The 25,960-nt window shown below is 38.1% G+C and overlaps 2 protein-coding genes across 6 annotated transcripts in view; one reads left to right on the top strand and one right to left on the bottom strand.

Annotated features, from left to right (window-relative positions):
* The first annotated feature begins 3,525 nt into the window (after positions 1-3,525).
* On the top strand, positions 3,526-21,002 carry rabl2 (RAB, member of RAS oncogene family-like 2). Of its 5 annotated transcripts, XR_008385777.1 has the most exons (14): positions 3,526-4,128; positions 6,813-6,842; positions 6,944-7,023; positions 7,303-7,382; positions 8,548-8,659; positions 8,816-8,913; positions 11,300-11,383; positions 11,468-13,822; positions 13,971-14,046; positions 14,302-14,329; positions 14,480-14,542; positions 18,555-18,956; positions 20,100-20,347; positions 20,510-21,002. XR_008385777.1 is itself a non-coding variant. In XM_053623537.1 (9 exons), exons 2-9 carry the CDS (start codon positions 4,022-4,024, stop codon positions 11,540-11,542), a joined length of 666 nt encoding a protein of 221 aa, XP_053479512.1. In that variant the 5' UTR covers positions 3,526-3,857; positions 3,996-4,021; the 3' UTR covers positions 11,543-13,969. The 5 variants fall into 5 exon arrangements, 3 of the variants coding, with proteins under 3 accessions (XP_053479512.1, XP_053479513.1, XP_053479510.1); XR_008385776.1 differs by having other exon boundaries at positions 13,971-14,542; XM_053623537.1 differs by lacking the exons at positions 13,971-14,046; positions 14,302-14,329; positions 14,480-14,542; ... (1 more) ...; positions 20,100-20,347; positions 20,510-21,002 and having other exon boundaries at positions 3,526-3,857; positions 3,996-4,128; positions 11,468-13,969.
* LOC128606250 (SH3 and multiple ankyrin repeat domains protein 3-like) overlaps positions 17,565-25,960 on the bottom strand; it is an 89,558-nt gene continuing 81,162 nt past the window's right edge. Inside the window, exon 11 of the mRNA XM_053622290.1 lies at positions 17,565-18,912. Coding sequence (XP_053478265.1) covers positions 18,357-18,912 — 556 coding nt within the window. The 3' untranslated portion in view covers positions 17,565-18,356. The remainder of the gene's footprint in view (positions 18,913-25,960) is intronic.

Below are 25,960 nucleotides of genomic sequence, written 5' to 3'. Positions count from 1 at the left end.
TCGTGCAGCGTACGTGCAAATCACATGGCATGTTTAAAATGTTGACAGGGGACATACTTTGAGAACAGAACAGAACAGATTAATTGTCAAGATAACATGATAAATGTACATTGTAACACTTACTGATCATTTGCACTCACTGAACTGTTTTCTGAGTAGTTCCCTGAACTTTGGCCCAGATGTTGTACTGAATTAAGAGTAAGTCTGCTTGGAGCTTGAATAAAACATCAAACAATATGTAATATTGAGGTTGTGAACATAATCAGATAAAGTTTCTGTAAACAATTCTATGTTATTTGATATGGGAAGGTAAGTAGAAGAAGGTTATGATGATAAGAATGTTTTAAAGTTGTATGATTCTGTGTGTATGATCCTGAAACTATCCATGAAATCATGTGTAATGAACAGAGCCACTCAAGCCACTCAAGTGGAAGGTATCCAGTGAAGAACTGATAGCAATGCAACTTTAGCTTTGTCAGCTTATGTTCTGCTGTAGAATCGTTCCTTCATTCATTAATTAATTCCTTTATTCATTCATTCGTTCATCTTCAGTAACTGCTTTATTCTGGTCAGAGTTGAGGTGAACCTGGACCATATCCTTTGTAACATTCTTCTTTTAAACTTTCATTCACACCCTGAGTTGGCAACGCTACCTGCTGTGATATTTAAAGTATTTTGTCCTGACTGCTCTTGTCCCCGGTACATGAGTGTGTAAACATAACACCGGTGTGAACCGGTTAGAAACAGATGGTAACATTGATCATGGCTTATGGTCAGGGTGGAGCTGGAGCAGCAGTGAGGAAGAACTGTAGAAAACTAGAGAAAATAAACAGGAGACAAACAAGAAAAAGTTCTCTGAGAATCTTTGTTGTATTATTACATTAGTTTGAATCATTTAGTGTAATAATTTAGATAAACTTTTTTTTTTTTAAATGATGATTTAATAAGTAAACAGAAGATGTCCATATTGTACTGCTTTTAATACTACATGTGCACTTTGTACTACATTACTATACAGCTGAATTCAAAAGTTTGCACACCCTTAGGATTAAATACAATCAAAGCAATCACAAACCCCCCCCCCCCCCCCCCAAAAAAAAAAAAAAACAATAACAAGGAACCAATAAATGGTGCACCAAAGGAAAAAAGTGTGTGAAAAGTGTGTCAATTTGTAACACGTCAAGCACATATTCATGTAAGATGAATTCATACATTTTAACACGGAACAGTTTTTGGATCATCTCAGTTGTAAAGCTGTCCATGTGCCTCTTTGAGTTGGTTGTTATTTCTATGTATTTTGCATGTTATGTAGCATACTCAATATTCCAGACTATATACAGTATAATATATGATTAGTATACAGTTCAAATAGAGTTCATGTTTGCACAACCTTAAATAAAATAAAATAAAGACAAAGAAATTACCTTTTTTTTTTTTTTTTTTAACCAATAAGATATTCAGCATGTTATGATTCATAAATGATTGTTCATCATCACAAGTAATAAAAGAAGGCTCAAACAGGAATGTTAAGAAATTACTATTGAAAAATTATTAGTTCACGTTAAATCCAAAAGATTACACACGCCCTTTGAATGTGATCTAAATATTCTTGACTACGTTCTACACCAACCATTTGCTTTTATAATTGACTCCAACATCTTTATTATCCTTTGTTAAATTTCTATATCTAAACCTTGCTTCTAAAGAGGGTCATTTCTATACTTATCAGTGATTGTACCATCTGTTTGTTTGTACCTGACCTTGATTTAACCACAAGATGCTCACAGAGTTCAGACACATGGGCACCAGTAGCCCCGTAGCACCAGTATGGTATATAAACATCTAGCAAACGATCTAACAATGCAAAGCAAAAACGCATGTGAAAACTTTGTTGACAACATCTCAAGCACATGTTCAGAGAAGGTGGATTAAGAGTACAAACAGTACATCATGCAGGCCACTCAGAGTTGAAACCTTTCAACGTTGCTGATGGTTTCTCTCATGACATTCCTGGTTTTATTATTGTAACATCTCACGTAGTTTATTTAACATGATTAGAACATACTATGTAGCAGACAAGGCATAGTCACTGCTTAACAATTATGGTTAACAATTTACTTCCAAAATGATCCTGCTCTCCAAATGTTGGTGTTGCCTTATTTGCACATATTTAGATCATATAAGCAAGTTATTGCTGATAATATCATTTGTAATGAATTCCTTTGTGTTAAATTGAAAAAAGAACATCAAACAGAAACATTTCACTAGAGCTCTTAGACTTTTGGAGCCCACTGTATATAGGCAGAAATATTGAATTTTCAAAGACATGCCAGTTAAAAATCCTAGTAATCCTTATGAATGAGTTTGAATGCTAAAACAGACTATTAGTAGTGATGCTTGTGTGAGGACAGGTCAGGCTGCACAAGCCACTCATGAAGAAGGGAAGAAGGTAGCCAGTGGAGAACTGATAGCAATGCGACTTTAACTTTACCACTTAACTTTATTTTCTGCTGTAGACTCAGAAATCATTCATTCATTCATTTGTTCATTTGTTTGTTCCTTTGTTCACCTTTAGAAACTGGTTTATCCTGGTCAGAGTTGATGTAGATCTGGGCCCTATCCTGGGAACACTCTTCTTTTACACATTCATTCACACCTAGGAGCATTTTAGTGTAGCCACTCCCCCTGAAGCTTCCTGCTGCACCATCATGACAGCCTCAGGGATGATATTTAAAGTATTTTGTTCTGACTGCTCACGTTCCTGGTACACGAGCATGTAAACATAACACCAGTGTGAACCGGTTAGAAACAGATGGTAACATTGATCATGATTTGTGGTCAGGGTGGAGCTGGAGCAGCAGTGAGGAAGACAATTAGAACTGTAGAAAACTAGCACACAAACACGAGACAAACAAGAAAGTACTCTGAGAAAGGAATCTCTTAAGAGCGAAATGATCATGTTAATCTGAATAACTTCATGTAATAATTTAGTTCCAGTGTTGTAAATGTTGTATGTTCAGAAACAATATTTCTTCTTATTATTATTCCAGGCATACTGTTTTAGCTTTTTTTAACTCAAGGATAATCCATTTACTGTTTAATATATGACATTTAGACAGACTCAAAATTCATACATCATGCCATTTTAAGCAAAAATGAAAGATAGAAAATCTAAAGTATTTGGACATGCCTATAAATAATTAATGAAAGGGTTAATATGGAATAGAAATGTATTTATCGGCTGTGTGTCTGAGCACTTCCTCCTTGTACCGCTAAAGGCGCTGTGTGAACCAGACGCTTATTAGAAAGACTGGTTGAATCCGAAATGGCTCTCTTTATATATATAGTGCACTAGATAGGGAGGCTAAGTTAGTGTTGTTTTATACAGTAGATGTAGTGCTCATATATAGGGTACAGGAAAGCGTTTGGGATACCTGTTTTTGGTGAAGGATGAAGTGCGTTTCCGCCTGCGTCACTAAAGCGTCTCGTTGCATGGAAACATCCTAACTGAGACTCACCGAGGGAGAGAGAGAGAGGGGGAGGGAGAGATGGATATGCGACTGTTTTAGTGATACATTTAATTGACAAGGATCGTATGATTACATTTTGAAATGTCTTGGTCTGTAATTAGAGCTGTTGAATATGTTTTACTGTGATATAACACTTAAATACGAGCATGTTAGCTTGCTAACCGGTCCTGCGATATAAATACAGTTTGCTAATGCTAACTTTGGTGAGTTCAATGACCAGAGATTTATGCAAATAACAAAAAGTTGTTTTTATTTTCGTTCCTCAGAGAGCGAGCGAGCGAGAGAGAGAGAGAGAGAGAGAGAGAGAGAGAGCGATGCACTGACTCGGTTTTTATCTTTTAAATCCATTCTCTGGTCGTTAGTGAACTCGCCATATAAGTTATAGAAGAGGGTTAAAGCTTACTCTAGGTAAATAACTAGCTGCCATATTAGCAGAGTTAGATAAACACTGCCTATGCTTCTTAGCTAGTTGACTAATCCTGAGCTAGAATATGGCGGGAGATATGAAGCGCATTCCTGAGCTGGAGCAGGAGAAATATGACGCAGATGAACAGGTGAAGATTATCTGCCTCGGGGACAGTGCAGTGGGAAAATCCAAGTAAGTATCCTAGTGGTGTAACGATACACTACAGGTCCACGATTCGATTTGACTCGATTCGATTCACAATACAGGCTTCATGATTTGATTCACGATACAGGATTTTTGATTCGATTCACAATTCAGGCTCTGTGATTCGATTCGATTCACATTACAGGCTTTACAGTTCGATTTGACTTGATTCAAGTCACAATACAGGCTTCATGATTCGATTTGATTCACGATACAGGCTTCATGATTCGATTTGACTCGATTTGATTTGATTCGAATCACGATACAGACTTCACGATTCAATTTGTTTCATAATACAGGCTTCATGATTCAATTCGATTCACAATACAGGCTTCATGATTCGATTTGATTCACGATACAGACTTAATGATTTGATTTGATTTGACTTGATTCGAATCACGATACAGACATCACGATTCGATTTGTTTCATAATACAGGCTTCATGATTCAATTCGATTCACAATACAGGCTCCATGAGTCGATTTGATTCACGATACAGACTTAATGATTTCATTCGAATTGATTTGACTTAATTCGATTCACACTACAGGCTTCTCGATTCAGTTCACAATACAGGCTTCACGGTTCAATTTGATTCACAAGACAGGCTTCACGATTTTATTAACGATACAGGCTTCACGATTCGATTTGATTCATGATACAAGCTTCACGATTCGATTTGATTCACGATACAGGCTTCATGACTCGATTCTCAGAATATTTTGAATAAAATTTCTTCTGAATAAAAGAAAAGTTCTTTTTAAATTTCTTAATCATAAACAATGCAAAAACAATGTGCGTGCTATCAGTATACAACTAAATACATTGAAATTTTATATGAACAGAGGTTTAATATTGTAAATACATGTATAAATTCTCCTTAGGCATCATTTTAACCGGAAATAGAGCTCCAAATACCATACTTTCAGCGCTACTCTTTCTCGGCCACTGTAGGTTGCAGCAGCACAGTGCTGGTGTCATTTGAAAACTACGAGGAGCTCTTTTTAGTAGTTATACCGTGGTTGTGTAACATTAAATTCATATAATGTGTGTCAGTTATTGTGATTCGGAGCTATTGGTCATCCCTGGTAACGGTGCAGGCTCTCCACTAAAGAACGTGATCATGTGACAAGTGTGCGCTCTATATAGTTTAACTCTCTGGGTTGTGCAGATTGGGACCTCCGATGTTCAAACAGTGCAATGCATATTAATGCATAATTAATAGCATGCTAATTTCCACACATTTTTGCATCTTGATGCATTGTTACACCCCTAAAGTTTTCACTTGTTGCACGGACTCACCTAATCACACATCTCTTATGTTTATTAAATTACAATAAGAATGGTTTTACACATGGCCATCACACACACATGTGGATCTTCCCCAAATTTTGCCACAAAGTTGGAAGCACACAATTGTACAGAACGTACACCTTTGAGATGAACTGGATGGAAACTGCACCCCAGGCCCCATCTTCACCAACATCAGGGCCTGGTCTCTCTAATGCACTTTTGGCTGAATGAACACAAATCCCTACAGACACGCTCCAAAATGTAGTGGAAAGCCTTCCCAGAAGAGTGGAGCTTATTATAATAACAAAGAGGCACCAAATCTGGTATGGGATGTTCAACCAAGCGCATATGGCTGTGATTAATAAGGTGTCTGCAAACCTTCGCCATATAGTATAAAGCTAGCACTCGTCTGTTGTGGATAAAATCCTTGAAGCTAGAGAAGTGTACATGTACATTTTATTATTCATCACCGTATGCAACACCCCCCCCCCTCCCCCTCCCCCCCATATTACGATGTTTTGTGTATGTTACAATGCAGAATATAAAACACTTACCATTTCAGTTCTATTATTTACAGTAACTAGATAGAGCAGATGATTTCTTAATGTTCTTTTTTTTCTTTAATATGAAATAAGTTTACTCTGGCAATTTTTGAAAAATAAAAGTTATCAAAAAAGATAGAATGTGCTCTGTATGAAATAGTGGAGTTCTGAGACTGATAAAAATCTCAGTCGACAAAATAAATGACTTTGTATTAAAGAAGCACATGTAGGTATAGGCGTGCTTTATTTATTTATTTATTTATTATTTATTAATTTGTTTTAAGAATGCACCATTTATTTTGTCTGCTTATTGAAAACCGAGTTCCTTATTATTCTCAAGATCACTATATCACTATTTCTTACAGAGCTGTAGGAGCCATATAGTATGTAATGTATTACACACACACATATATGTACAGCTATATATGTATGCATAATATATACAGTGCCCTCCACTAATATTGGCACCCTTGGTAAATATGAGCAAAGAAGGCTGTAAAAAATTGTTCTTATTTGTGGCACATCACAGCTTATCTTATGTAATTATTGTAAATGATAGAACGAAGATATTAATTGTCAATTGTTTATATTGTGTGTGTGTGTATGTATGTATGTGTATATATATATATATATATATATATATAATGTAAAACCTTTATATACACACACTTCAGTTTCTGCTAGCCTGGAATATCTAGCTGTCCATTTCACCTTTGAGTGTGAGACATGGTCATATAAAATGTAGTAAATATAATATATTTTTTTACTTTATGCTTTGAAATAAACTAACAATACCTCTGTGTATGATTTGTCTTTCCCTTTGTTTGCCTCAACAGGTTAATGGAAAGATTTCTAATGGATGGATAGTATCCTTTTTTACATGTGTGCACCGTTCTTCTTGTTGTATATTCAGTGTTTTTGTGAAACTTTGGTATAACGGCCGTTTGATCCTTAACATCTCTGTCAGTCGACCTCAGCAGCTGTCCACCTATGCCCTGACGTTATACAAATACACCACCACTATCAATGGCAGGCCCGTGCTCGTCGGTGAGTCATGCTGTTCTCCCTGCCATTCTTACAGAGGGCTAAATGTATGATCAGCAACATTAAATATGAAGTATAACACAGGTTTCACATGTGATCAGTGATGATTTGTAGTCACAGCTGGTTGAAGAATAAAACTTTAAAAAAAAAAAAAAAAAAATTTAACATTTATAGTCAGTTATAGCTATCAGCAAAAAGAACTTAAAGATTTGTCAGGTTAACAAATTTGTATTTATGTGGATGTGCTTCATATTTTCTACTTAATATGGTCTTCTGTGACAGATTTCTGGGACACTGCTGGCCAGGAGTGCTTTCAGAGCATGCACCCGTCCTACTATTTCAAAGCACACGCTTGTATCATGGTAAAAACACATTTAATGATCACATGTAATGCAGATTCAGCACAACGGATGTAATAGAGGCCAGGGGTTTCCAAACGTTTTGGGCAAACGACCCAAAATGGGCATTATGGGTTTTCTGCAAACCCAAGCCATGATCACCCTACATTTTTTTTTAAAAAAAAGTCCAGATTTATAATATAGGACTGCTGTAACATTGGAACATTTTATTATGTCCATAACATATGACTGTGTACGGTAAGTAACTAAAAACCAAAGGAATATTCCTTGCACTGATATACCAGTCCAGTGGAAAGTGTTATGTTGTAGAAAAATAACGCACTCCGGTGCGGTGCGATATGGCCTGATGCCACACAGAAGGTTCTGGTTTATATGTGAAGCATGAATTTGCGTGCGCGTGCCGAAGCAGCAGTAACGAGAGTGACATTATTATTCACACGCTCGTCTGTGTATCTCATTTAGGGCCTACGTCTGGAAGATTTAAAAGCAACGTTAACTAGACAGCACACGGAACCGAACAATCCCGGTCTGTCAGGTTTCCAATTCAAACTGTAAAATGTTTATTGATTTTATGCACAGCAGTGTTAAACACACTGCCAAGCTCTGTCTGTCTTAAAACCTTCTATTGTCGTCATGATTACTGTCATGATCTGAGTCTCAAATCGAAAACGCTGACCTTACATTCGAAAGAATTTACAAACACTAACTGTAATAGGAAACCCCGGTTAGTGTTGGTACTCAGTAGCAGTCTAGAATAGTATGTAAGTATGTGATTTGAGACACAACGCTAGGGTGTTTAGCGGAGGTAGATGGACTGGTGAAAATGTCCATTTTTATTGCTGATCTATGGTAGTGGAGTGTGTAAAATAACATGCATACTTTTAATTTAAACATGGCTTGTCTGAATGTGACTCCCAGTAACATTTTCAAAATATTAGCACACAAATATCTGTCTTGGAATTTTTCTAATATTCATTTGTAAAATAATAGAATGAAACAAAAGAAGAGATTGTGAGATTCTCTCTTGACCACATTTATAAATCAAGTGATGCCACATGGGGTCATGACCCCTAGTTTGGGAACCCTCTGGTGTAGGCATTATCGTAGGCAGTGTACTCATTCCCACATGTTCAGCAGAAATGAGCAGTGTGTCAATGTTTGTTTATAGGTTTTTGACGTTCAGAGGAAAGTAACATACAAGAATCTTTCCAACTGGTATAAAGAGCTGAGAGAATACAGACCTGAAATTCCCTGTCTGGTGGTGGCTAATAAAATAGATGGTGAGGAAATGCTGAGCTTCATTTTCAAGTTGTTTCTAATGAATATTGGAAATGTTTACTTTTCCTGCCACGTTGATGTATATATTCTCAATCGCTCTCTCTCTCTCTCTCTCTCTCTCTCTTTCTCTCAAATCTGTGTTTGTGGACTGTGTAAAGCTGACATGAGAATGACACAGAAGAGCTTTAACTTTGCTAAGAAGCAGGGACTGCCTTTCTACTTCGTATCTGCTGCTGATGGGACTAATGTGGTCAAGGTGCGATTTAAACTCATGTGAAGGTGTTGATTAATTTTCTATAACAGCAGCTCTGAAAGTAGTGCAACATAAATCACAGGTTTATATTAATGTGTGCATTTTAATACGTTATCGTCGCTATAGTAACAACTTGCACATGGACTTGTAGGGTGAATGCTTCAAATACTGTAATCTAACCTTTCAGATATAAAACTGACGTACAGTTTCAATCAAAATGATTCGACCCCCATTGCAAATCAGGTTTATTGTTAAAATTTACAGACTTTCAGCTGTTTGCAATGAACAAATCAAGCAAAAGCAGTTGAAATAGTTCAACACAACGAATGCTTCAAGTGGTTTCAACAAATTCAACTGAAAATGCGACTTATAATGATTTCTCCAGTTTCAAAATTATTCAACCCCCTGAATAGAAACCTTCACAACAACACAGATATGCAAAACACACACTAATGAATCGAGGGCTTCATTATTTGCACCAAGTGTGCTTGAGCTGGAACACATGACATACCTGAACTGGCTAGGGGCAGAAATTTATGAAATACCTGGACGGGGCAGAAAAAAGAATCTATCAATGGCTGCAAGCAGATTTCTGAGAAGGCAGGTGGTGACAAACCCTCAAGTGACTGCAAAAGACCTGCAGCAAGACTTGGTGGCAACAGGCATTGAGGTTTCAGTGAGCACAGTAAGGCGCGTACTAAACACAGAAGGTTTCCATGCCAGAACTCCAAGACGTAAACTACTATTGACCCAAAAGCACAAGAAAAGTCAGCTCAAAATCATATAAATAAGCCACAGAAGTTTTGGGATTCTGTTCTGTGGAGTGATGAAACAAAACTGGAATCTTTCGGCACAATGGATCAGTGGTATGTCTGGAGGAAGAAGAATGAAGAAAGGACAATCTGTCCACAGTCAAGCATGGTGGAGGCTCGGTGATGCTCTGGGGCTGCTTTGCATCCTCTGGCACTGGAAACCTGCAGCGTGTGGAAGGCAAGATGGATTCATTCATGTATCAGGAAATCCTAGGAGAAAACCTCATGCTGTCTGTGAGGAAGCTGAAGCTTGGGCGTCATTGGACCTTCCAACAGGACAATGATCCCAAGCATACCTCAAATTCCACCAAGGCTTGGTTGAAGAAGGAGTGCTGGAAAGGGCCATCACAGTCACCTGACTTGAACCCAATAGAAAATCTCTGGTGGGATTTGAAGAAGGCGTTTGCAGCATGCAAACCCAAGAATATTACTGAACTGGAGGCCATTGCTCATGAGGAATGGGCTAAGATTCCTCAGAAACGCTGCCAGAAGCTGGTGTCTGGCTCTGCATCCCGTTTGCAGCAGGTCATAACAGCAAAAGGGTACTCTACTAAGTACTAAAAATGCTTGACATGAAGGGGTTGAATAATATTGAAACTGGAGAAGTCATTATAAGTTGCATTTTCAGTTGAATTTGGGGAAACCACTTGAAGCATTCATTGTGTTGAACTATTTAAATTGCCTTTGTTTGATTTGTCCATCGCAACAGCTGAAATTCTGTACATTTTGATTTGTAATGGGGGTTGGATAATTTTGATTGCAATTGTATAATGTGTTATTTAACTATAAATATGTATTTCTGTGGTGAAACTTTCTGTAAAAAAAACAACAACAAAAAAACAAATTCTGGAAGAAATTTCCATCATGGGAAAGTGCACTGTGGTATCTCGGTTATGTGACCAGCTGCATAGTTTCGATGTGATAAGAGAGAGAAAATAATAGAGGCTGGTGAGAGTATGACTGTTTGTAGCGGTTACAACGTGGTAACAGTGACCGTGAGAACTAACTCATAGATGTTCCACGACATTAAACTAATAACTTACAACATGTCATTCTTTAATAAATACAAATTCTTTACTTTGGCAAACTGCTGTGATGTAAGAGGAATAAAACACTTTGGGATGTGCTGTTATAGGAAAATAATCGAGTTTGGAGCGGTAATGGCATCACACCGCCCCGTCGTTTAGTATTTTCCTATAGTAAAGTGTTTTATTGCTTACATTACTCACTTTAATGATGACTTTGCTTAGACTGTTTATATACCTGAATGTTGTCTGGACTGTAATCAACAAGGTTTTTTTTTTTTTTTTTTCCGATTGAAACATAAATGAAGGAATCAGTAGCAACAACATCAAGAAGACTTGTAATGATACAAGAAGGCTTCTTTATTTGATTCCCCATAGATACAAATGCAAACTCTCTAACTTTCAGATCAGATGGTCCTAACATGCTGCTAAAACAGGTTCTCATTTTGAGGAGGATTTTCTTTTCTAGCATGTCGGTTCTTTAAGACGAATTCTGATCGGTTGATCGATGTTTACACAGTGACACGTTAATGATCCTAAATCTGCCTGCAGGTTTTCAAAGATGCGATAAACATGGCTTTGTCTTACAAGAAGAACTCCAGTGACTTTATGGATGTGGTCATGAGAGAACTGGAGGTGTGTGACCCAGCTATAATTGTTATATAACTATATCGTGTTGCGGCACTTTACAGTGAATGACGGCTAATTTATTCCATGCAGAACTTTGATTTGGAGCGCAAAGAAGAGTCAGCTTATGAAGAAGAAGAAGAAGAAGAAGAGGGAAGAGCAGACTGACGCTCTCGGCGTGTGGTGGAAGCTAAATGGTTTTTCTCGGCATTAGAGTGCTGTTAAAATCACGGCTGCTCACCAACCTTCCTAAGAGTTTACGAGCCTTTCATAACAAAAGTGAAGCCAGTGGGGACAAAGCTCTACCTCATGTGTTGGATCGATCCCTGTGATCCCCAGTGTAATAAATATCTCTGTCTGGCTTTAGAAGGTCTTAGAAACATGCTATACAAGTACAGTGCAGGTATTATACAGTGCATCCAGAAAGTATTCACAGCGCTTCACTTTTTCCACATTTTGTTATGTTACAGCCTTATTCCAAAATGGATTAAATTCATTATTTTCCTCCAAATTCTACAAACAATACCCCATAATGACAACGTGAAAGAAGTTTGTTTGAAATCTTTGCAAATTTATTAAAAATAAAAAACAAGAAAAGCACATTTACAGAAGCATTCACAGCCTTTGCCATGACACTCAAAATTGAGCTCAGGTGCATCCTGTTCCCACTGATCATCGTTGAGATGTTTCTACAACTCGATTGGAGTCCACCTGTGGTAAATTCATTTGATTGGACATGATTTGGAAAGGCAGACACCTGTCTATATAAGGTCCTACAGTTAACAATGCATGTCAGAGCACAAACCAAGCCATGAAGTCCAAGGAATTGTCTGTAGACCTGTGAGACAGGATTGTATCAAGGCACAGATCTGGAGAAGGGTACAGAAACATTTCTGCAGAAGGTCCCAATGAGCACAGTGGCCTCCATCATCCATAAATGGGAGAAGTTTGGAACCAGCAGGACTCTTCCTAGAGTTGGCCGCCCGGCCAAACTGAGTGATCGGGGGAGAAGGGCCTTAGTCAGGGAGGTGACCAAAAACCCGATGGTCACTCTGACAGAGCTCCAGTGTGTCTCTGTGGAGAGAGGAGAACCTTTCAGAAGAACAACCATCTCTGCAGAACTCCATCAATCAGGCCTGTATGGTAGAGTGGCCAGACGGAAGCCACTCCTCAGTAAAAGGCACATGACAGCCCGCCTGGAGTTTGCCAAAAGGCACCTGAAGGACTCTCAGACCATGATGAAACAAAGATTGAACTCTGTGGCCTGAATGGCAAGCGTTATGTCTGGAGGAAACCAGGCACCACTCATCACCTGGCCAATACCATCCCTACAGTGAAGCATGGTGGTGGCAGCATCATGCTGTGGGGATGTTTTTCAGCGGCAGGAACTGGGAGACTAGTCAGGATCGAGGGAAACATGAATGCAGCAATGTACAGAGATATCCTTGATGAAAACCTGTTCCAGAGCGCTCTGGACCTCAGACTGGGGCGAAGGTTCATCTTCCAACAGGACAACGACCCTAAGCACACAGCCAAGATAACAAAGGAGTGGCTACAGGACAACTCTGTGAATGTCCTTGAGTGGCCCAGCCAGAGCCCAGACTTGAACCCGATTGAACATCTCTGGAGAGATCTGAAAATGGCTGTGCACCGACGCTCCCCATCCAACCTGATGGAGCTTGAGAGGTCCTGCAAAGAAGAGTAGGAGAAACTTCCCAAAAATAGGTGTGCCAAGGTTGTAGCATCATACTCAAAAAGAACTGAGGCTGTAATTGGTGCCAAAGGTGCTTCAACAAAATATTGAGCTAAGGCTGTGAATACTTGTGCTTTTTTGTTTTTTTTTATTTTTAATAAATTTGCAAAGATTTCAAGCAAACTTCTTTCACGTTGTCATTATGGGGTATTGTTTGTAGAATTTTGAGGAAATTAATGAATTTAATCCATCTTGGAATAAGGCTGTAACATAACAAAATGTGGAAAAAGTGAAGTGCTGTGAATCCTTTCCGGATGCAATGTAGGTACAGTGGTGTGGGTTTTTCACAGATGTTTCAAATTTCTGGATGCAGCTGTTCAGGAACGCGAGTTGGCAGCCATGGTGTAATCTGTGTGTGTAAATATGTAGCGGTGAGAAGACATCCTGCTATTTGCTATCTATTGTTATGTTTATTTTATTTTTTTCCTCATAAGTGATATCACAGTGGAAAGACTTGCTAACACTATTGACATTTTGCATTATGTTGGTAGTATTTATACCGTGGAAATTTATGTTAAATGTACTTGAATCATCATTTTATAAACTGTTTTCCAGTGGTACGCGATAATTCCGATAATCCAGAATTAAAAGGATGTATAAACAGCTCGTCATTTTTGCACAAACTGTGAAAAGAAGTTGTGTGTCCGCTTGTAGAATTCATATACACATTGTCTTCTGTTTGATGTGACGTTTAAGTACGTAGGAACAATATTGATGTACTGTGTATGTGTAAATGGAACTGGAAATGCACTCGTATTGTGGCGGTGTATTTAACGCATCCTTCATGTTCATTTAAGAGCATTTTGGCATGTGCTGCGATTAAACACTGTTGCTTTTATTTAGCTCTTGTTGATGTCCTGTGGGCCGGCTGTGACAGTATAATCGGTACTGTTCGTATCGTCAGACTGGATAATCAGAGGTAATGTGGCAAACCTAGTGAGATTACGGTTTAGTTTGTCTCAGAGTGCCGCATTGTCATGTAATGTTTATTACTCGTTTTAGAGTCCAGGGTGAACTGTGTCTAATGACTTGTTACCTGGAATTGATACACACACACACACAGACAGACAGACATTAAAAAATAAATTCCTCAGAGTATGATAAAGGCACAAGAAAAAAAAAAAAAGATAACCAGTGCATTTCTTGCCATTTTTATTGTGCTTTTGTTGGTCAGGAAACGAGTGACAACTCTACAGAGCATGGTAATGTTAATGATGTCAGTTTATTTAACATTTCCCCCAACTGATCCTGTTTAAATATAGTAAAGTTACAAAGAAATCATTGCCATTCTCTCTCTCTCTCTCTCTCTTTTTTTTTTTTTTTTTTTTTTTTTTTTTTTTTTTTTTTTTAAGAGGATCAAATTTGTGTAGTATCTGAGGCGCATCACTGAAGAGGAAGGGAGAAGGCTTTTAAAGGTAGCTATCTAATGCAGTCACGCACTCAAAGGCTTACTGGAGTTAAGCCGAAACAAACCCATATTCAAACCACATGAAAAGCCCATAAACTAGATCAATTACAAGTTAGAGTAACACTCTACAAAACATAAGTGTATCTGATGTCTAACTGAGTAAGAAAAAAAAAAGGGAAAAAAGTGCATTAAGCATGATAGGAAATGTCTGGAGTTCTCAAGATTTCCAGGAGGTGGCACCATAGTGCTGATTCTAACAGCTTTAAATCTCAACAGAACTAGTGTCAATGAATAGCTATAAACTAATCACTTTTTGGCACATTGTTATATATTTTTTTCTTTTAATCTTTCACATTTTAATTACTAAGCACTTCATATAGACACAAACACAAAAGTAAATATTCCAGAATTGGGAACGGGGATGAGAAGAGTGATGGGATATGAATATAGCAGACCAATAAAACAGGGAGATTAATGGCGAGCGTGACACAAAGGCTCAGAGCGTCAGAGATGAGCTGAACTACATCAATTACAGACACTAATCATCTCTCGCTCTGAGAAAGAGCGCTGTATGAGACAATCATACGCCAAACATTGTACATCTTGCTTTTAATTGCGTGTCCAGATTGAAAGTACTGATCTAAAATAATAAAAAAAAAAAAAACCATAAAATAAAATGAGTAAATGCTAGGATTAAATTCAATCAAATCAATGTTAATGCATATTTTCAAGTCTCATAGAGGCTCAATGATGATCTGCAGTGTAGAACATGAATGTAAGTCACAGTTTTCTCAGGGTCCTGATTCTAAACCTAATTTTCCATGGTGCCGTTCTAGCGTTAAGTTGCATATTTATGCAGTATGGTGGCATTACATGAATTGAATTTCTGTACGTTTGTTCACTGCTCACTCCACTCTCAGTGTTGGTGAATTCATTTAGTGGGAAGTTTTAAGACAAGAGTTTAAATTCCCTGGATTCCCTTTTTTTAAAAAATAAACTTCTCTGATAGATTCCTATTGTTTTAAAAACATGAGGTTTGGTTGTTCCTAGTCTCACAAGCCATCCTACTAGTATACGCTAGAGAGTCTGGGACTTTTCTTCACTAAGTGTGCAGAAGAACCGCCTACTTACAGAGAAACAGGTCATTTGCCTGACATTGCAACCAACCAACCAACCAACCAATAGAGCTTGTCTCACAGTCCACCAGAAAATGTGAGATCATCTTTTTTACTCGCATCTACTTCAAACTAAACTCTTGAATAACTTTTAAAGGCATGTTTTAGTTTGCTCCTGTTGAAGACTTGCACACTGAAATGTGTATAAACCAAGGTGCAATGAACAATCAGCCCTCAAAATTCTGAAGCTTTATAGCCATGGATGAAGCATCTGAGACTGAAACCAGCTTGTTGCTTTCCCTTCTCAAGCCTTGTAATAGTCAAATATCCCTATTTCCAAGTCTTTCAAAGATAACCGAGCACCTTCTGGAAGCGAGGCTGGATTAATGACTGCCACAAAGCCAGTCGTCACTCGGGCCTGTCTGCTAGAAGGGCACAGCGGAAGGAGCTGAGGTTTAGATCTGGACTCAGCCAATATGGTGGTGGTGGTGACTCTGAAATGATACAGCCGCTAGAAAAGAGGTCTTACAACACAGTGTTCTTTCTTGGTGCAAGGGGCATGGCTCCAAAAAGCTTCATCAGAAAGATGAACTGGTTCTGCGAAAGAACAGTTCTCCTTGGCTGCATATAGATAGTGAGTACAGATGTATTCACTACTTCAGTGTGTGTTCAGCGTGGGCTCTTAATAGCAGAGATACAGACCGTTGTCCACTGTATGCACGTTTGCCAGTTTGTATTCAGATCCCTCACCTTCTTCCTTGTAGTTTGTGTTAAACGGATATCAGATGCGATTTCTTTGCGAGAGGATGGAGTGATGGAGGAAAGTGCAGACACAGACACGTGAGAATGGATGGCTTGAATGCTAGCACCTTGTTTTGTGCAAATCATCCCCAAACTCGGTCCATACAAAGAATAAAATCTTTTCACCTTTTTCCACAGGTGGTTAACTATGCATATATGCCAAACATTCATATATAGATCTATATATTTTTTGAATTTTTAAAAATTTATATGAAAACTATCATATATACATTGCTTGTGATTGATATATAAAAAAAACCTAATAATTCATAATTTGTCCATATATACAGTTTGGAAAGGACCGTTGTTTTTTTTTTTGTTTTGTTTTGTTTTTTCAGCTTAACCCTTTTAGTCATTCTAAAATTCATTCTAAGTTAATTGATAAAAATTATTCTAAGCATTATATTTCACAAGCTACAAAATCCACATACTATGGGGCTTAACAGAAAACCAATAAAAACAAATAAACAATAAATCCAAATGAACTGCCCAAATGCGTCAGTGCTTAGAGTTGAAGAGCTCCTGAGCCACACAAGCCCCTGTGTAGTGGCACAGAAAATCTCTTACAATTATAGAGTCTGTCTTCTTTTTTTTTTAGTTGTTCAACACCTCCCAGTAGCACACAGCTGAGCTACTGTGTATGGGAAACACATAACTTGTCCCACGGTGGCCCCATCGTAGCACACGCAAATACACACACACGCACTCTTTTATTGCACAGCTCATTTCTAATTCACCAAATTAAAGATGGTTTAGAGTTTGAATAAAATTTGATATGGAGGAGTTTTAATGTGTGTAAGTGCATGAAGAGCTGTTAACAGCGTGACAGAGATGTCAAGTACTTTGCAGTGTGCATTTGTGTGTGAGATGGGGGTCAGTCACACACACTGTCCACTGTGGGCTGCCATAATTGTAGACGGAAGACCAAGTTTTGTTAAACCACAATAAACCCATGTAAGGGGGAAAAAAAAATAAAATAAACGCGCATGGTACAAGTCACTGTTAACAAATCTGATAGCTGTCACACTGTATCATGTGACTTTCATGCTACAGTCCATAAAAGGATGAACATTAGGAAAAAATCGACAGCGTCTTTAAATAGAATACCATATATAAGTTTTATATTTATGACAAAATGTTATATTCATATATCTATATACTTTTCAAATATATATATATGTATATAATTGGTATAAATGAATAAATTAATGATGGGATTCACATCATCTAAGGGGGAGAGACTAGTGCAGTTGTGCACAGTTCATCTTGTCTGTTTTCTGCCTCTCTCCTTTTTTTTTTTCAAAGCTATGTAAATACATTGAGATATCCTATTTAACGTCACATTCCTTTTGGTCCCCCAAAGGAAAAGTCTGATTATGAAAAAAAAGCCACTAGTGTTGGTTTAACATTCTCCACGTGTAATATGTCCCTCAGCCAGAAGAGGGCAGGCAGAAGGTAGAGACGACCCAGCCACACCCACTCTGCTCATCCAATACAAAAATATTCAGAAAGGCAACTCAGCTTCCCTCATCCAACATCATCCCTCCTTTCTTTTGTAAGATATAGGGCAGCTAGGGTTTTCCCAGTAGGGCAAGGGTATAGGAAGAGAGGGAAGTGGTTGGAGAGGAGAGAAAACCGAATAATGCAAGTCAACCTTTCACTGAAATGGTGCTTCTATATGTTTATGCATTTCACAGCCCCGTTACAAACCTGGCTAATTGGCTGCTGATGGTGTGATGGGGAGGGATTTGGGGCAAATTTGCTACTAAATAAGTTGGGCTTACTCCCATGGAACCAATAATGATAACTCAGGAATTAAATAAGAAAAGACAAAACAACAACAACAAGAAAAATAAAGAATTTTAGTGATGAGACTAGCTACAGACAGAGCGGGTCGAGGGGGGGTCACCTTTCCAGCAGCTGCTTTAGGGCGCGCTCAATGTTCATACGATGGCCTACACGTGTCACACCCAGCTCGGCAAAGTCCTCCTTAGTGAGGGCTGGGAGATGGGAGCCCTCAATCTCGTGTTCGTGGAAGCGCTCACAGTGCTCAGCCAGATTAATGCTGGCAAGCCAGTCACCCACATCATACTTGTTCCACAGGTGAAGGGGTTTCTGATGGAAGGGGCGCAGTGTAAGGAGTGGCGAGGGCACACCGGGGGAATGTCCAGGTGAGGGTGAGCGGCTCCTGGCGCTTGAGCTCCTCATGACGAAGCGCACCTCCTTCGGCTCATGGGGCAGGCTGAGGCTGGAGGATTTTAGGATGGTGGGGGCCGCGGTGGGCGAGGTAGCCAGGCCGAAGCCTCGGATGGGTCCGAGTGGATCTGAACGATCTGGGGAAGCAGAGCCAGGGCTGGGTGTCCGACGGGTCATTGGGTATCGGCTGCCTGGTCGGATGGTGTAAGTGGTGCCGTAACTTCTCTGAGAGATGGTGTGGAGCTCCCCTAGACTGCTGAAGAGTCTGAAAGATAGAGAAATGGGATAAAAAAGAAAAACGAGCATAAAGTGAGGATTCTATTCAATTTCAATTTTATTTATTTATTTTATTTATTTATTCTGTGACGTAACACTGGAAAGAGCCCAATGAGTTTATTCTCTTCTACTTTAATTTGTAGTGGCTCCTTCCTGCAGCATGCATCAACCTCCATTTATGAATCCTCAGTTAGAATCAGTTATTTGAAGTCAGCAACACTTCATTAAGTTAGCCAGAGACACGGTAAACGCATTAACACTGTGTTAGTGTGATGTTTTATTAATGCGTTTAGCTGGAACGTAAGCAAGAGTACTACAGAGTTCAGAACAGAAAGAGTGAGTCGCTATAGAAATGCCAAGAAAACTGAATACCCAGCGAAATCCAAAAACATCATTTACCATCTCACAGCTTTGGACATCCTTGTAAGCTCATAAGGCTGATGCTAGATTGACTCTCGCTGTCCCAAAGGTCAATTAAAATCTATTTCAGATGCTCATTAAAAGTAAAGCTGCAAGCATTGTCTTTTCAATGTTTATCAGTGCTTGAACAATCAGGTACTGGCATTTGTTTCAATTTTAAGAGGTCAGATGAATCAGTGGTACTCTTTTCTAAAGAGTGAAATATTAACATAAAAATATTTAAGTGAAATCCATCTGCTTCTACAGTATGCTATTCTGATATACATTCTTTACTACTCCTTTAATAATTTTGTTAAAAGTAACGTGAAGAACAGTTGACCTCATTGGCATAAAAGTGAGATTTACAACTTATACTGATTAGATCACAATGTTATAGATGAGATGTGAGACCTGATAAAATGGTCAAAAAGAGTGAGTGTGGCCAATGAGAATGAATAAACTGGCAACTCGGTGTGTATCGTCTACACATGAAAATATGTATACGCTGTATGGAAAAGTAGACAAAAGGATCTGAATTTGAGTGTAGTAAGCATGAAATTAAAGTTTAATAATAAAAAAAAGTTCTCTTATTTAAGTCTCTTGAATCAAGCGCTGAAAATTCCATTTTAAATGGGATGTGAGGATGCAAGTAAATAAATCAATAAAATATATGTACATAAAAGAAATATATATATATATATATTTTCGAAATGCATATTGTTATTTGCATGAAATATTAATAATTAAAATTCAGTTCTTTTTGTCTTTTCTTTTGAGACAATTGAGCAAACGTGACATGCATCAGCAAAGCAGCCCACAGACCTGTCCGTCTGAATGAGGATAAAGCCGAGAGAGAGAGACAGAGAGAGAGAGAGAGAGAGAGAGAGAGAGAGAGAGAGAGAGAGAGAGAGAGAGAGAGAGAGAGAGAGAAAGCAAAGCGAGGAAGAGTAGGAGGAAGAGTAGTAGGAGGAGGATGGCAAGCTCAGCCTTCATATTACTGAACACACGGTCCCCAAATAAATAGAGTGAGTCTGTAACTGTCACACAACAAATGTGGCCCCCTTATGACTAATCACTACATGCATGTATTGTCCGTCTGTTATTACCGAACACCCCTTATTGCTTAAAATATAATTCCACAGAAGTCTGAACCTCATTCTTTAATTCTGTCTCACGCTGAAATGTAGCTGCTTCTCCAGTTCATCAAAGGACCAAGTGTTAAGTACAATGTGGCAACTAAATGTGACAGGACGCTGAGATATTGTTCATTTATCCTTAATCTCCGAGGCATTATCTGAATCGTGAGAGTAGACATGAACATGTAGGGCGAAGTGAGGTGAGTAGCCAGTGAGACATGGATGGAGAAAGAGGAGGAGTTCAGTTAACGGTGGGCCTCCAAGGACGAGAGAAAGAAAGACAAGAAGATGAGGTGATGCATGCGCACTTACACAGGTGCCCGGCCCTCCGGGGCTTAGCCTCAGATTCAGTTCTAGACAGAGCAGCGTGGCATGCAGAGAGAGAGTGAGTGAGAGAGAGACAGACAGAGAGAGAGACAAAAAGAGAGTGAGACAGAGGCAATGACAAACAAAGAGCGATTGGTTAGCATCAGTCCATGAGAGAGCAGAAACAGACAGGCACTTCACATTAAAAATGTCAACCAAATAAAAGCTATGAGACGAATCAGCAGCTGGCCCCAGACTCCATCTCCTCACTGAGAATTCTGTTATATGGTCTGTCTAAATGGTTTATATTACATAACCTTAAACATTTTTTTTTCTATACATGCGTCTAGGGCCAGGTGCCATTGTGATTAAAAAAAAAAAAAAGTCATAATAACGAATAAATGTACAAGGCATATTACAAATATGAGAGCAGCATTTTCCCAGAGCGAAGCTCGAGCGGTGACAGTAGAAGAGTTAGGAATGATTCAAAGAGCTGCAGGTCGGAGTTCAGCATGAACACAAAACGTATCCCAAATCCCACTGTGAACAAGCGCTGTGCTAGATACGAGTGAGTGAGAGAGAAGCAAAGAGGACAGAGTAACACAAGAGGGACACCGTGTACACTGTACAGTAAGGAAATAACTGATTGATGCTGATGAAGAAAAGACATCACAAAATTTACCTACATGTGTCTGGCCCTCTGAAATCACGGGTGTATATTATAATTATTATGATTATTTATTAATTATTAATACTGATTTTAAACAGTGGAACGAGTAGTTGACGTTAGAGTGTTGATTTGTGTACTGAGAGAAACGAGGAATTGGGTCAGTAGAAGAAGTAAAGAATCACTCAAGAGAGATCAGAGGGTGATATCATACACACCTCCAGGTGCTCTGTTACCATGTACACACTCCACAGTGAGGGACAGAACAGCATCTACTATCTATCCCCTTTCCCTTGTCCACTAGCCCACACAAAAGTTATGGGCAGGAACAATGTGCATCATGAGAGCACACTGTTCATCTTACCTACACAATCCAAGCTCAATCATGATTAGATGTTTGTGAAGTGTTCAGGAGGCAACAGAGACCTGGAGGACGTGATTACTAAAACCACAGTGTCAGCAGGGTTATTCCATTAATGTGGGATTAGTGGATAAGTTATTTGAAATGAGAAAAGAATAATAATGAGGTTGGATTTACCCTAGTGGCTAAAAGCTAAGGTTTAGTCTCTTCCATGTCCTTGTCACATCTGTAGAAATATAAAGGGCTTCAGTTGCATTTCAGTATATTAGCAGAAAACAACATAGGCTGTGCTTTAAAAAGAAAACACATATTTTTAATCTTTGACTGTTACGTACTCAATTAGCGAATTAGTCTCTACCTAGGATCTGCTTTGGGGATTTTCTCTACAGGTCCTACACTGGTGGTCTACAGGTTCTAAAGCTACAGACTATCACGTCTCATTAACTTACCAGCAACTGTCACGCGTTGAAACACGTCTGAAGCTCCAAACTTTTCAATGAGATAAAACAATTTGAACATTAGGGTATGTTGTATCCTGAGCAGCACGAGTCACTCTGTAATGTTAGCACACCATATAAAAATAAAAACCCAATAACGTGTTTGTGCTGGTTTGATATATATTATGAAGGTTCAATTTCAGTCTATGGCCAACAGTCATCCAGTGTTTGTACATTTATGCTGTGTCTGAAATAATTTCCTCTTCACCATATAGTGCCCTGCATAGGGTGCAGCCATTTTATAGTGTTGCCCAAATTCTCTGTGTAAAAATGATATTCTCTGGATAGTGCACTATATTATTATACATAGTTCACCATAAATCCAGTGTACAACCCATGCACATTACTTCTGCACTAAGTACCACAATACATAGCGATTCCTTTTAGCTGGAAATTTATGTCAGGGTAATTATAGAGCAGTCAACTTTGTCTATAAATCAAAATAGAAAGCATGTTGTTTAATGAGCACTAAATCCAGAAGGTATGAGTTAGTGTTGCCTTTTTTTTTTTTTTTTTTTTTTTACATTTTTTTAATGGATCAAGTCTATATTTTTGGGTTAAAGGTTGAGGTCATTAGTAAAGTTGGGATTGTTTATGTAATGCCAGGGCACAATGTTATGTTTCTGGAGTTTTTCTGAATTCAGTCCAGTGTCTCTCTCACAGCTGCCATGTATAGAACAGTCTGTAAGAATAGTGAATGAGGAAGTGAATACAGATACAGCAAATAAAATTAAATAAATAAATCAGCAAAACACAGCATAAAAATGTTCATGTTTTTTATATGGTGAGCCAAATTTACAGAGGTACTTAATAAAGTGGTTCTCAACCCGGATCCAAGAGTAAAATTGCATATTTGGTGGTTTTCCATCCTCTAACATACTTGGATCCAATTAATCAGCTAATGAACAGGTTAATCATGAGTGGACAGGACCATGGCTGAGAACCAGTGAAGGCCATTGCAGCACAGTACAGTTTCCACATCAGTGAGTCTGTTATATCTGGATGAATGCTATTTATGTCAAATCTGGGCTTTTGTAGTTATAATGAATGCAAATCCCAATTCTCATAGCATGTATGTTTTTAAAGCAGCTGTAGTATCTTAGATACAAAAATGGGATCAGACTGATGTGCTAACATCACTAAGAAGTAGCTAAGGCAATATCAAATGACAAATAATAATGCACAGATCTTTGTAATTGTAATTCTTCATCTGTCACAAGTACAGTGCCTTCCACTAATATTGCCACCCTTGATAAATATGAGCAAAGAAGGCAGAATTGCAGAAGTTTGTTGCGTCTTGGGGTCAGAAAGTCTCGAAAACTACAATCCGAAGTCTCCTACATCACCACAAGTTGTTTGGAAGGGTTTCAAGGAAAAAGCCTCTACTCTCATCCAAAAACAAACTCAAGTGTCTTCAGTATGCCAGACTCTATTGGAACTTCAAATGGGATCGGGTTCTATGGTCAGATGAAACCAAAGTAGAGATTTTTGGCAATAAACACCAGAGGTGGTTTTGGTGCACACAGAGAGGTAGCCATATGGAAAAGTACCCCATGCCCACAGTTAAATATGGTGGTGGATCTTTAATCTTTTGGGGCTGTTTTTCAGCCAGAGGACCTGGACATGTTGTTAGGATACATGACATCATGGACTCTATCAAACATCCAAAACAATGATTCAAAACATCCATCAAAATCAACACAAAAATGGTTTACTGACCAAAAAATCAAGGTCCTGCCATGGCCATCCCAGTCCCCTGATTTCAAACCCATAGAAAACCTGTGAGGTGAACTGAAGAGGAGAGTCCACCAGCATGGACCTCGAAATTTGAAGGATCTGGAGAGATTCTGTATGGAGGAATGGTCTCAGATCCCTCGCCATATATTCTCCAACCTCATCAGGCATTATAGGAGAAGACTCAGAACTGTTATGCAATCGTTTGATATCCATGAAAGCAGAGAATTTTTGTGAAATTTTTTTTAACAAAACATTAAAAGGTTAAACAATAAAGACAATTTTTCACAACCTTCTTTGCTCATATTTACCATGGGTGCCAATATACCTGGCAGCCCACTAGGCGCAGTCATAGTAATTAGTGTTTGAATTTGAGACACCTTTTAGGGTCTACTCTCTGATCACTAGAATTAATCATGTTGAATACTAAAAGGCCGGATGGGAGATGAGCAGTAAGAGTGCTAAGAAAAAAACAACAAAAACCTCCCACAAGACGTCTGGCAGTCAAAAATCAAATATGAACAAAAGTTCACAAAAGTAAAGTTTACAAATGGTTTCAAATAGGAATACATAAATAACATAGAGTGCATGTGATGTAGGATTTTCCAACTCAATGTTATACCAATGTTATATGTTATAAATTCAACCATATCTAATTGATAAATATTTGCCTCATGGGGGAATAGAACACATTTCATCAGGACTGCTGTAACTCTAACAGTACCAGTGGGGCCGACATATCTAGCTTTGTACTTGGTTCACAATCTTGTCAGCAGAGGCATAAAGGCCATGCACTGTAGATTGGACTTTATGAATTGACAAAATGGAACAGTTTATGTTTGTAGCATATGGCTACAGTGCGTGGAAGTGACCATAGAAACCACTGGAACTAAAAACATAAATAAATAAACGAATGAATGAACGAATGAATGAATAATAATAATTAAAAAAAAAAAACAATTTTGCTATTTCAAATAACAGTTATGAAGAAGCAAAACAAAATCCTCTTATTATATCCTTGTAAGCAAAATAATGTCAGCTGAAGTGTCCTGATATCAGAAGAACTTCACCTCCTCCTTGTTCATTATTTTCTTATATTGAGACACTGCATTGGGTATTATCTTATACTGAAAGCCAGATGTCATGAGCAGGAGTGGAAAATACTTGGGTAACTGTACTTAGTTACAATACTTAAGTATTATTTTCAAGTGATTATATTTTACTTGAGTCTTACTGAACTTGAACATGTTCAATTATAGCAATAAAAAAGGCTCATACATATTATTTACATTTCAGTTGAGCATCCAATTAAATTACAGAATTAAATTACATCAATGTAGAAAAAAACTCATACTTAGTGCTATAGCTAACTATGTGCATCTGAATACGGATAATCCATGACACTGCAGTATTATACTGCAGTATTATCAATATACTGGAGTAAGCAAAGACTCCTATAAATTGAGGTATCTCCTTTGTGTCCCTAGAAGGCACGATTTGTAATCATTCACTAGCTATATTTAACTAAGTTAGCCTGATTTCTTTGCTAGTAGTATGAAGGGGACAGGAAATTGTGTTAGTCACCAGCAAACTTAAAGATTGGATAATGTGTTTAAGAAAAATGTTATAGTTGCTTTAAAATGACAAAAAAAAAAAAAAAAAAAAAAAAATCTTCTAACAGATTTATTTTAATAGTACCTTTAGATTTTCACATTATTACATTTTTGGTTGAATATTTCCATTTTTTAATTAAGTAAGATTTTGGCACATTATCTCTATTTTAATTTAAGTATAATTTATTAGTACTTTTTCCACCCCTAGTCATGAGCCTTTGTCCAGTCAAAGTCCAGTCAAGTCATGCCAGTTAAATATAACTCATATTTAATAAGCATTATAATCACAAAAACAATCACAAAAAGTATTCATACAATTTATTC

Source organism: Ictalurus furcatus, chromosome 4, assembly GCF_023375685.1.
Source record: "Ictalurus furcatus strain D&B chromosome 4, Billie_1.0, whole genome shotgun sequence".
NCBI lineage: Eukaryota > Metazoa > Chordata > Actinopteri > Siluriformes > Ictaluridae > Ictalurus > Ictalurus furcatus.
The sequence above is the reverse complement of the archived record's forward strand: the minus strand, read 5'-3'. Positions and strand labels throughout refer to the sequence as shown.

Coding starts and splice junctions, on each gene's coding strand:
- rabl2 (XM_053623537.1), top strand. CDS start 4,022: ATGGCGGGAGATATGAAGCGCATTCCTGAGCTGGAGCAGGAGAAATAT. Junction 7,024..7,302: donor TGGCAGGCCCGTGCTCGTCG/GTGAGTCATGCT, acceptor CTTCTGTGACAG/ATTTCTGGGACACTGCTGGC. Junction 7,383..8,547: donor AAGCACACGCTTGTATCATG/GTAAAAACACAT, acceptor GTTTGTTTATAG/GTTTTTGACGTTCAGAGGAA.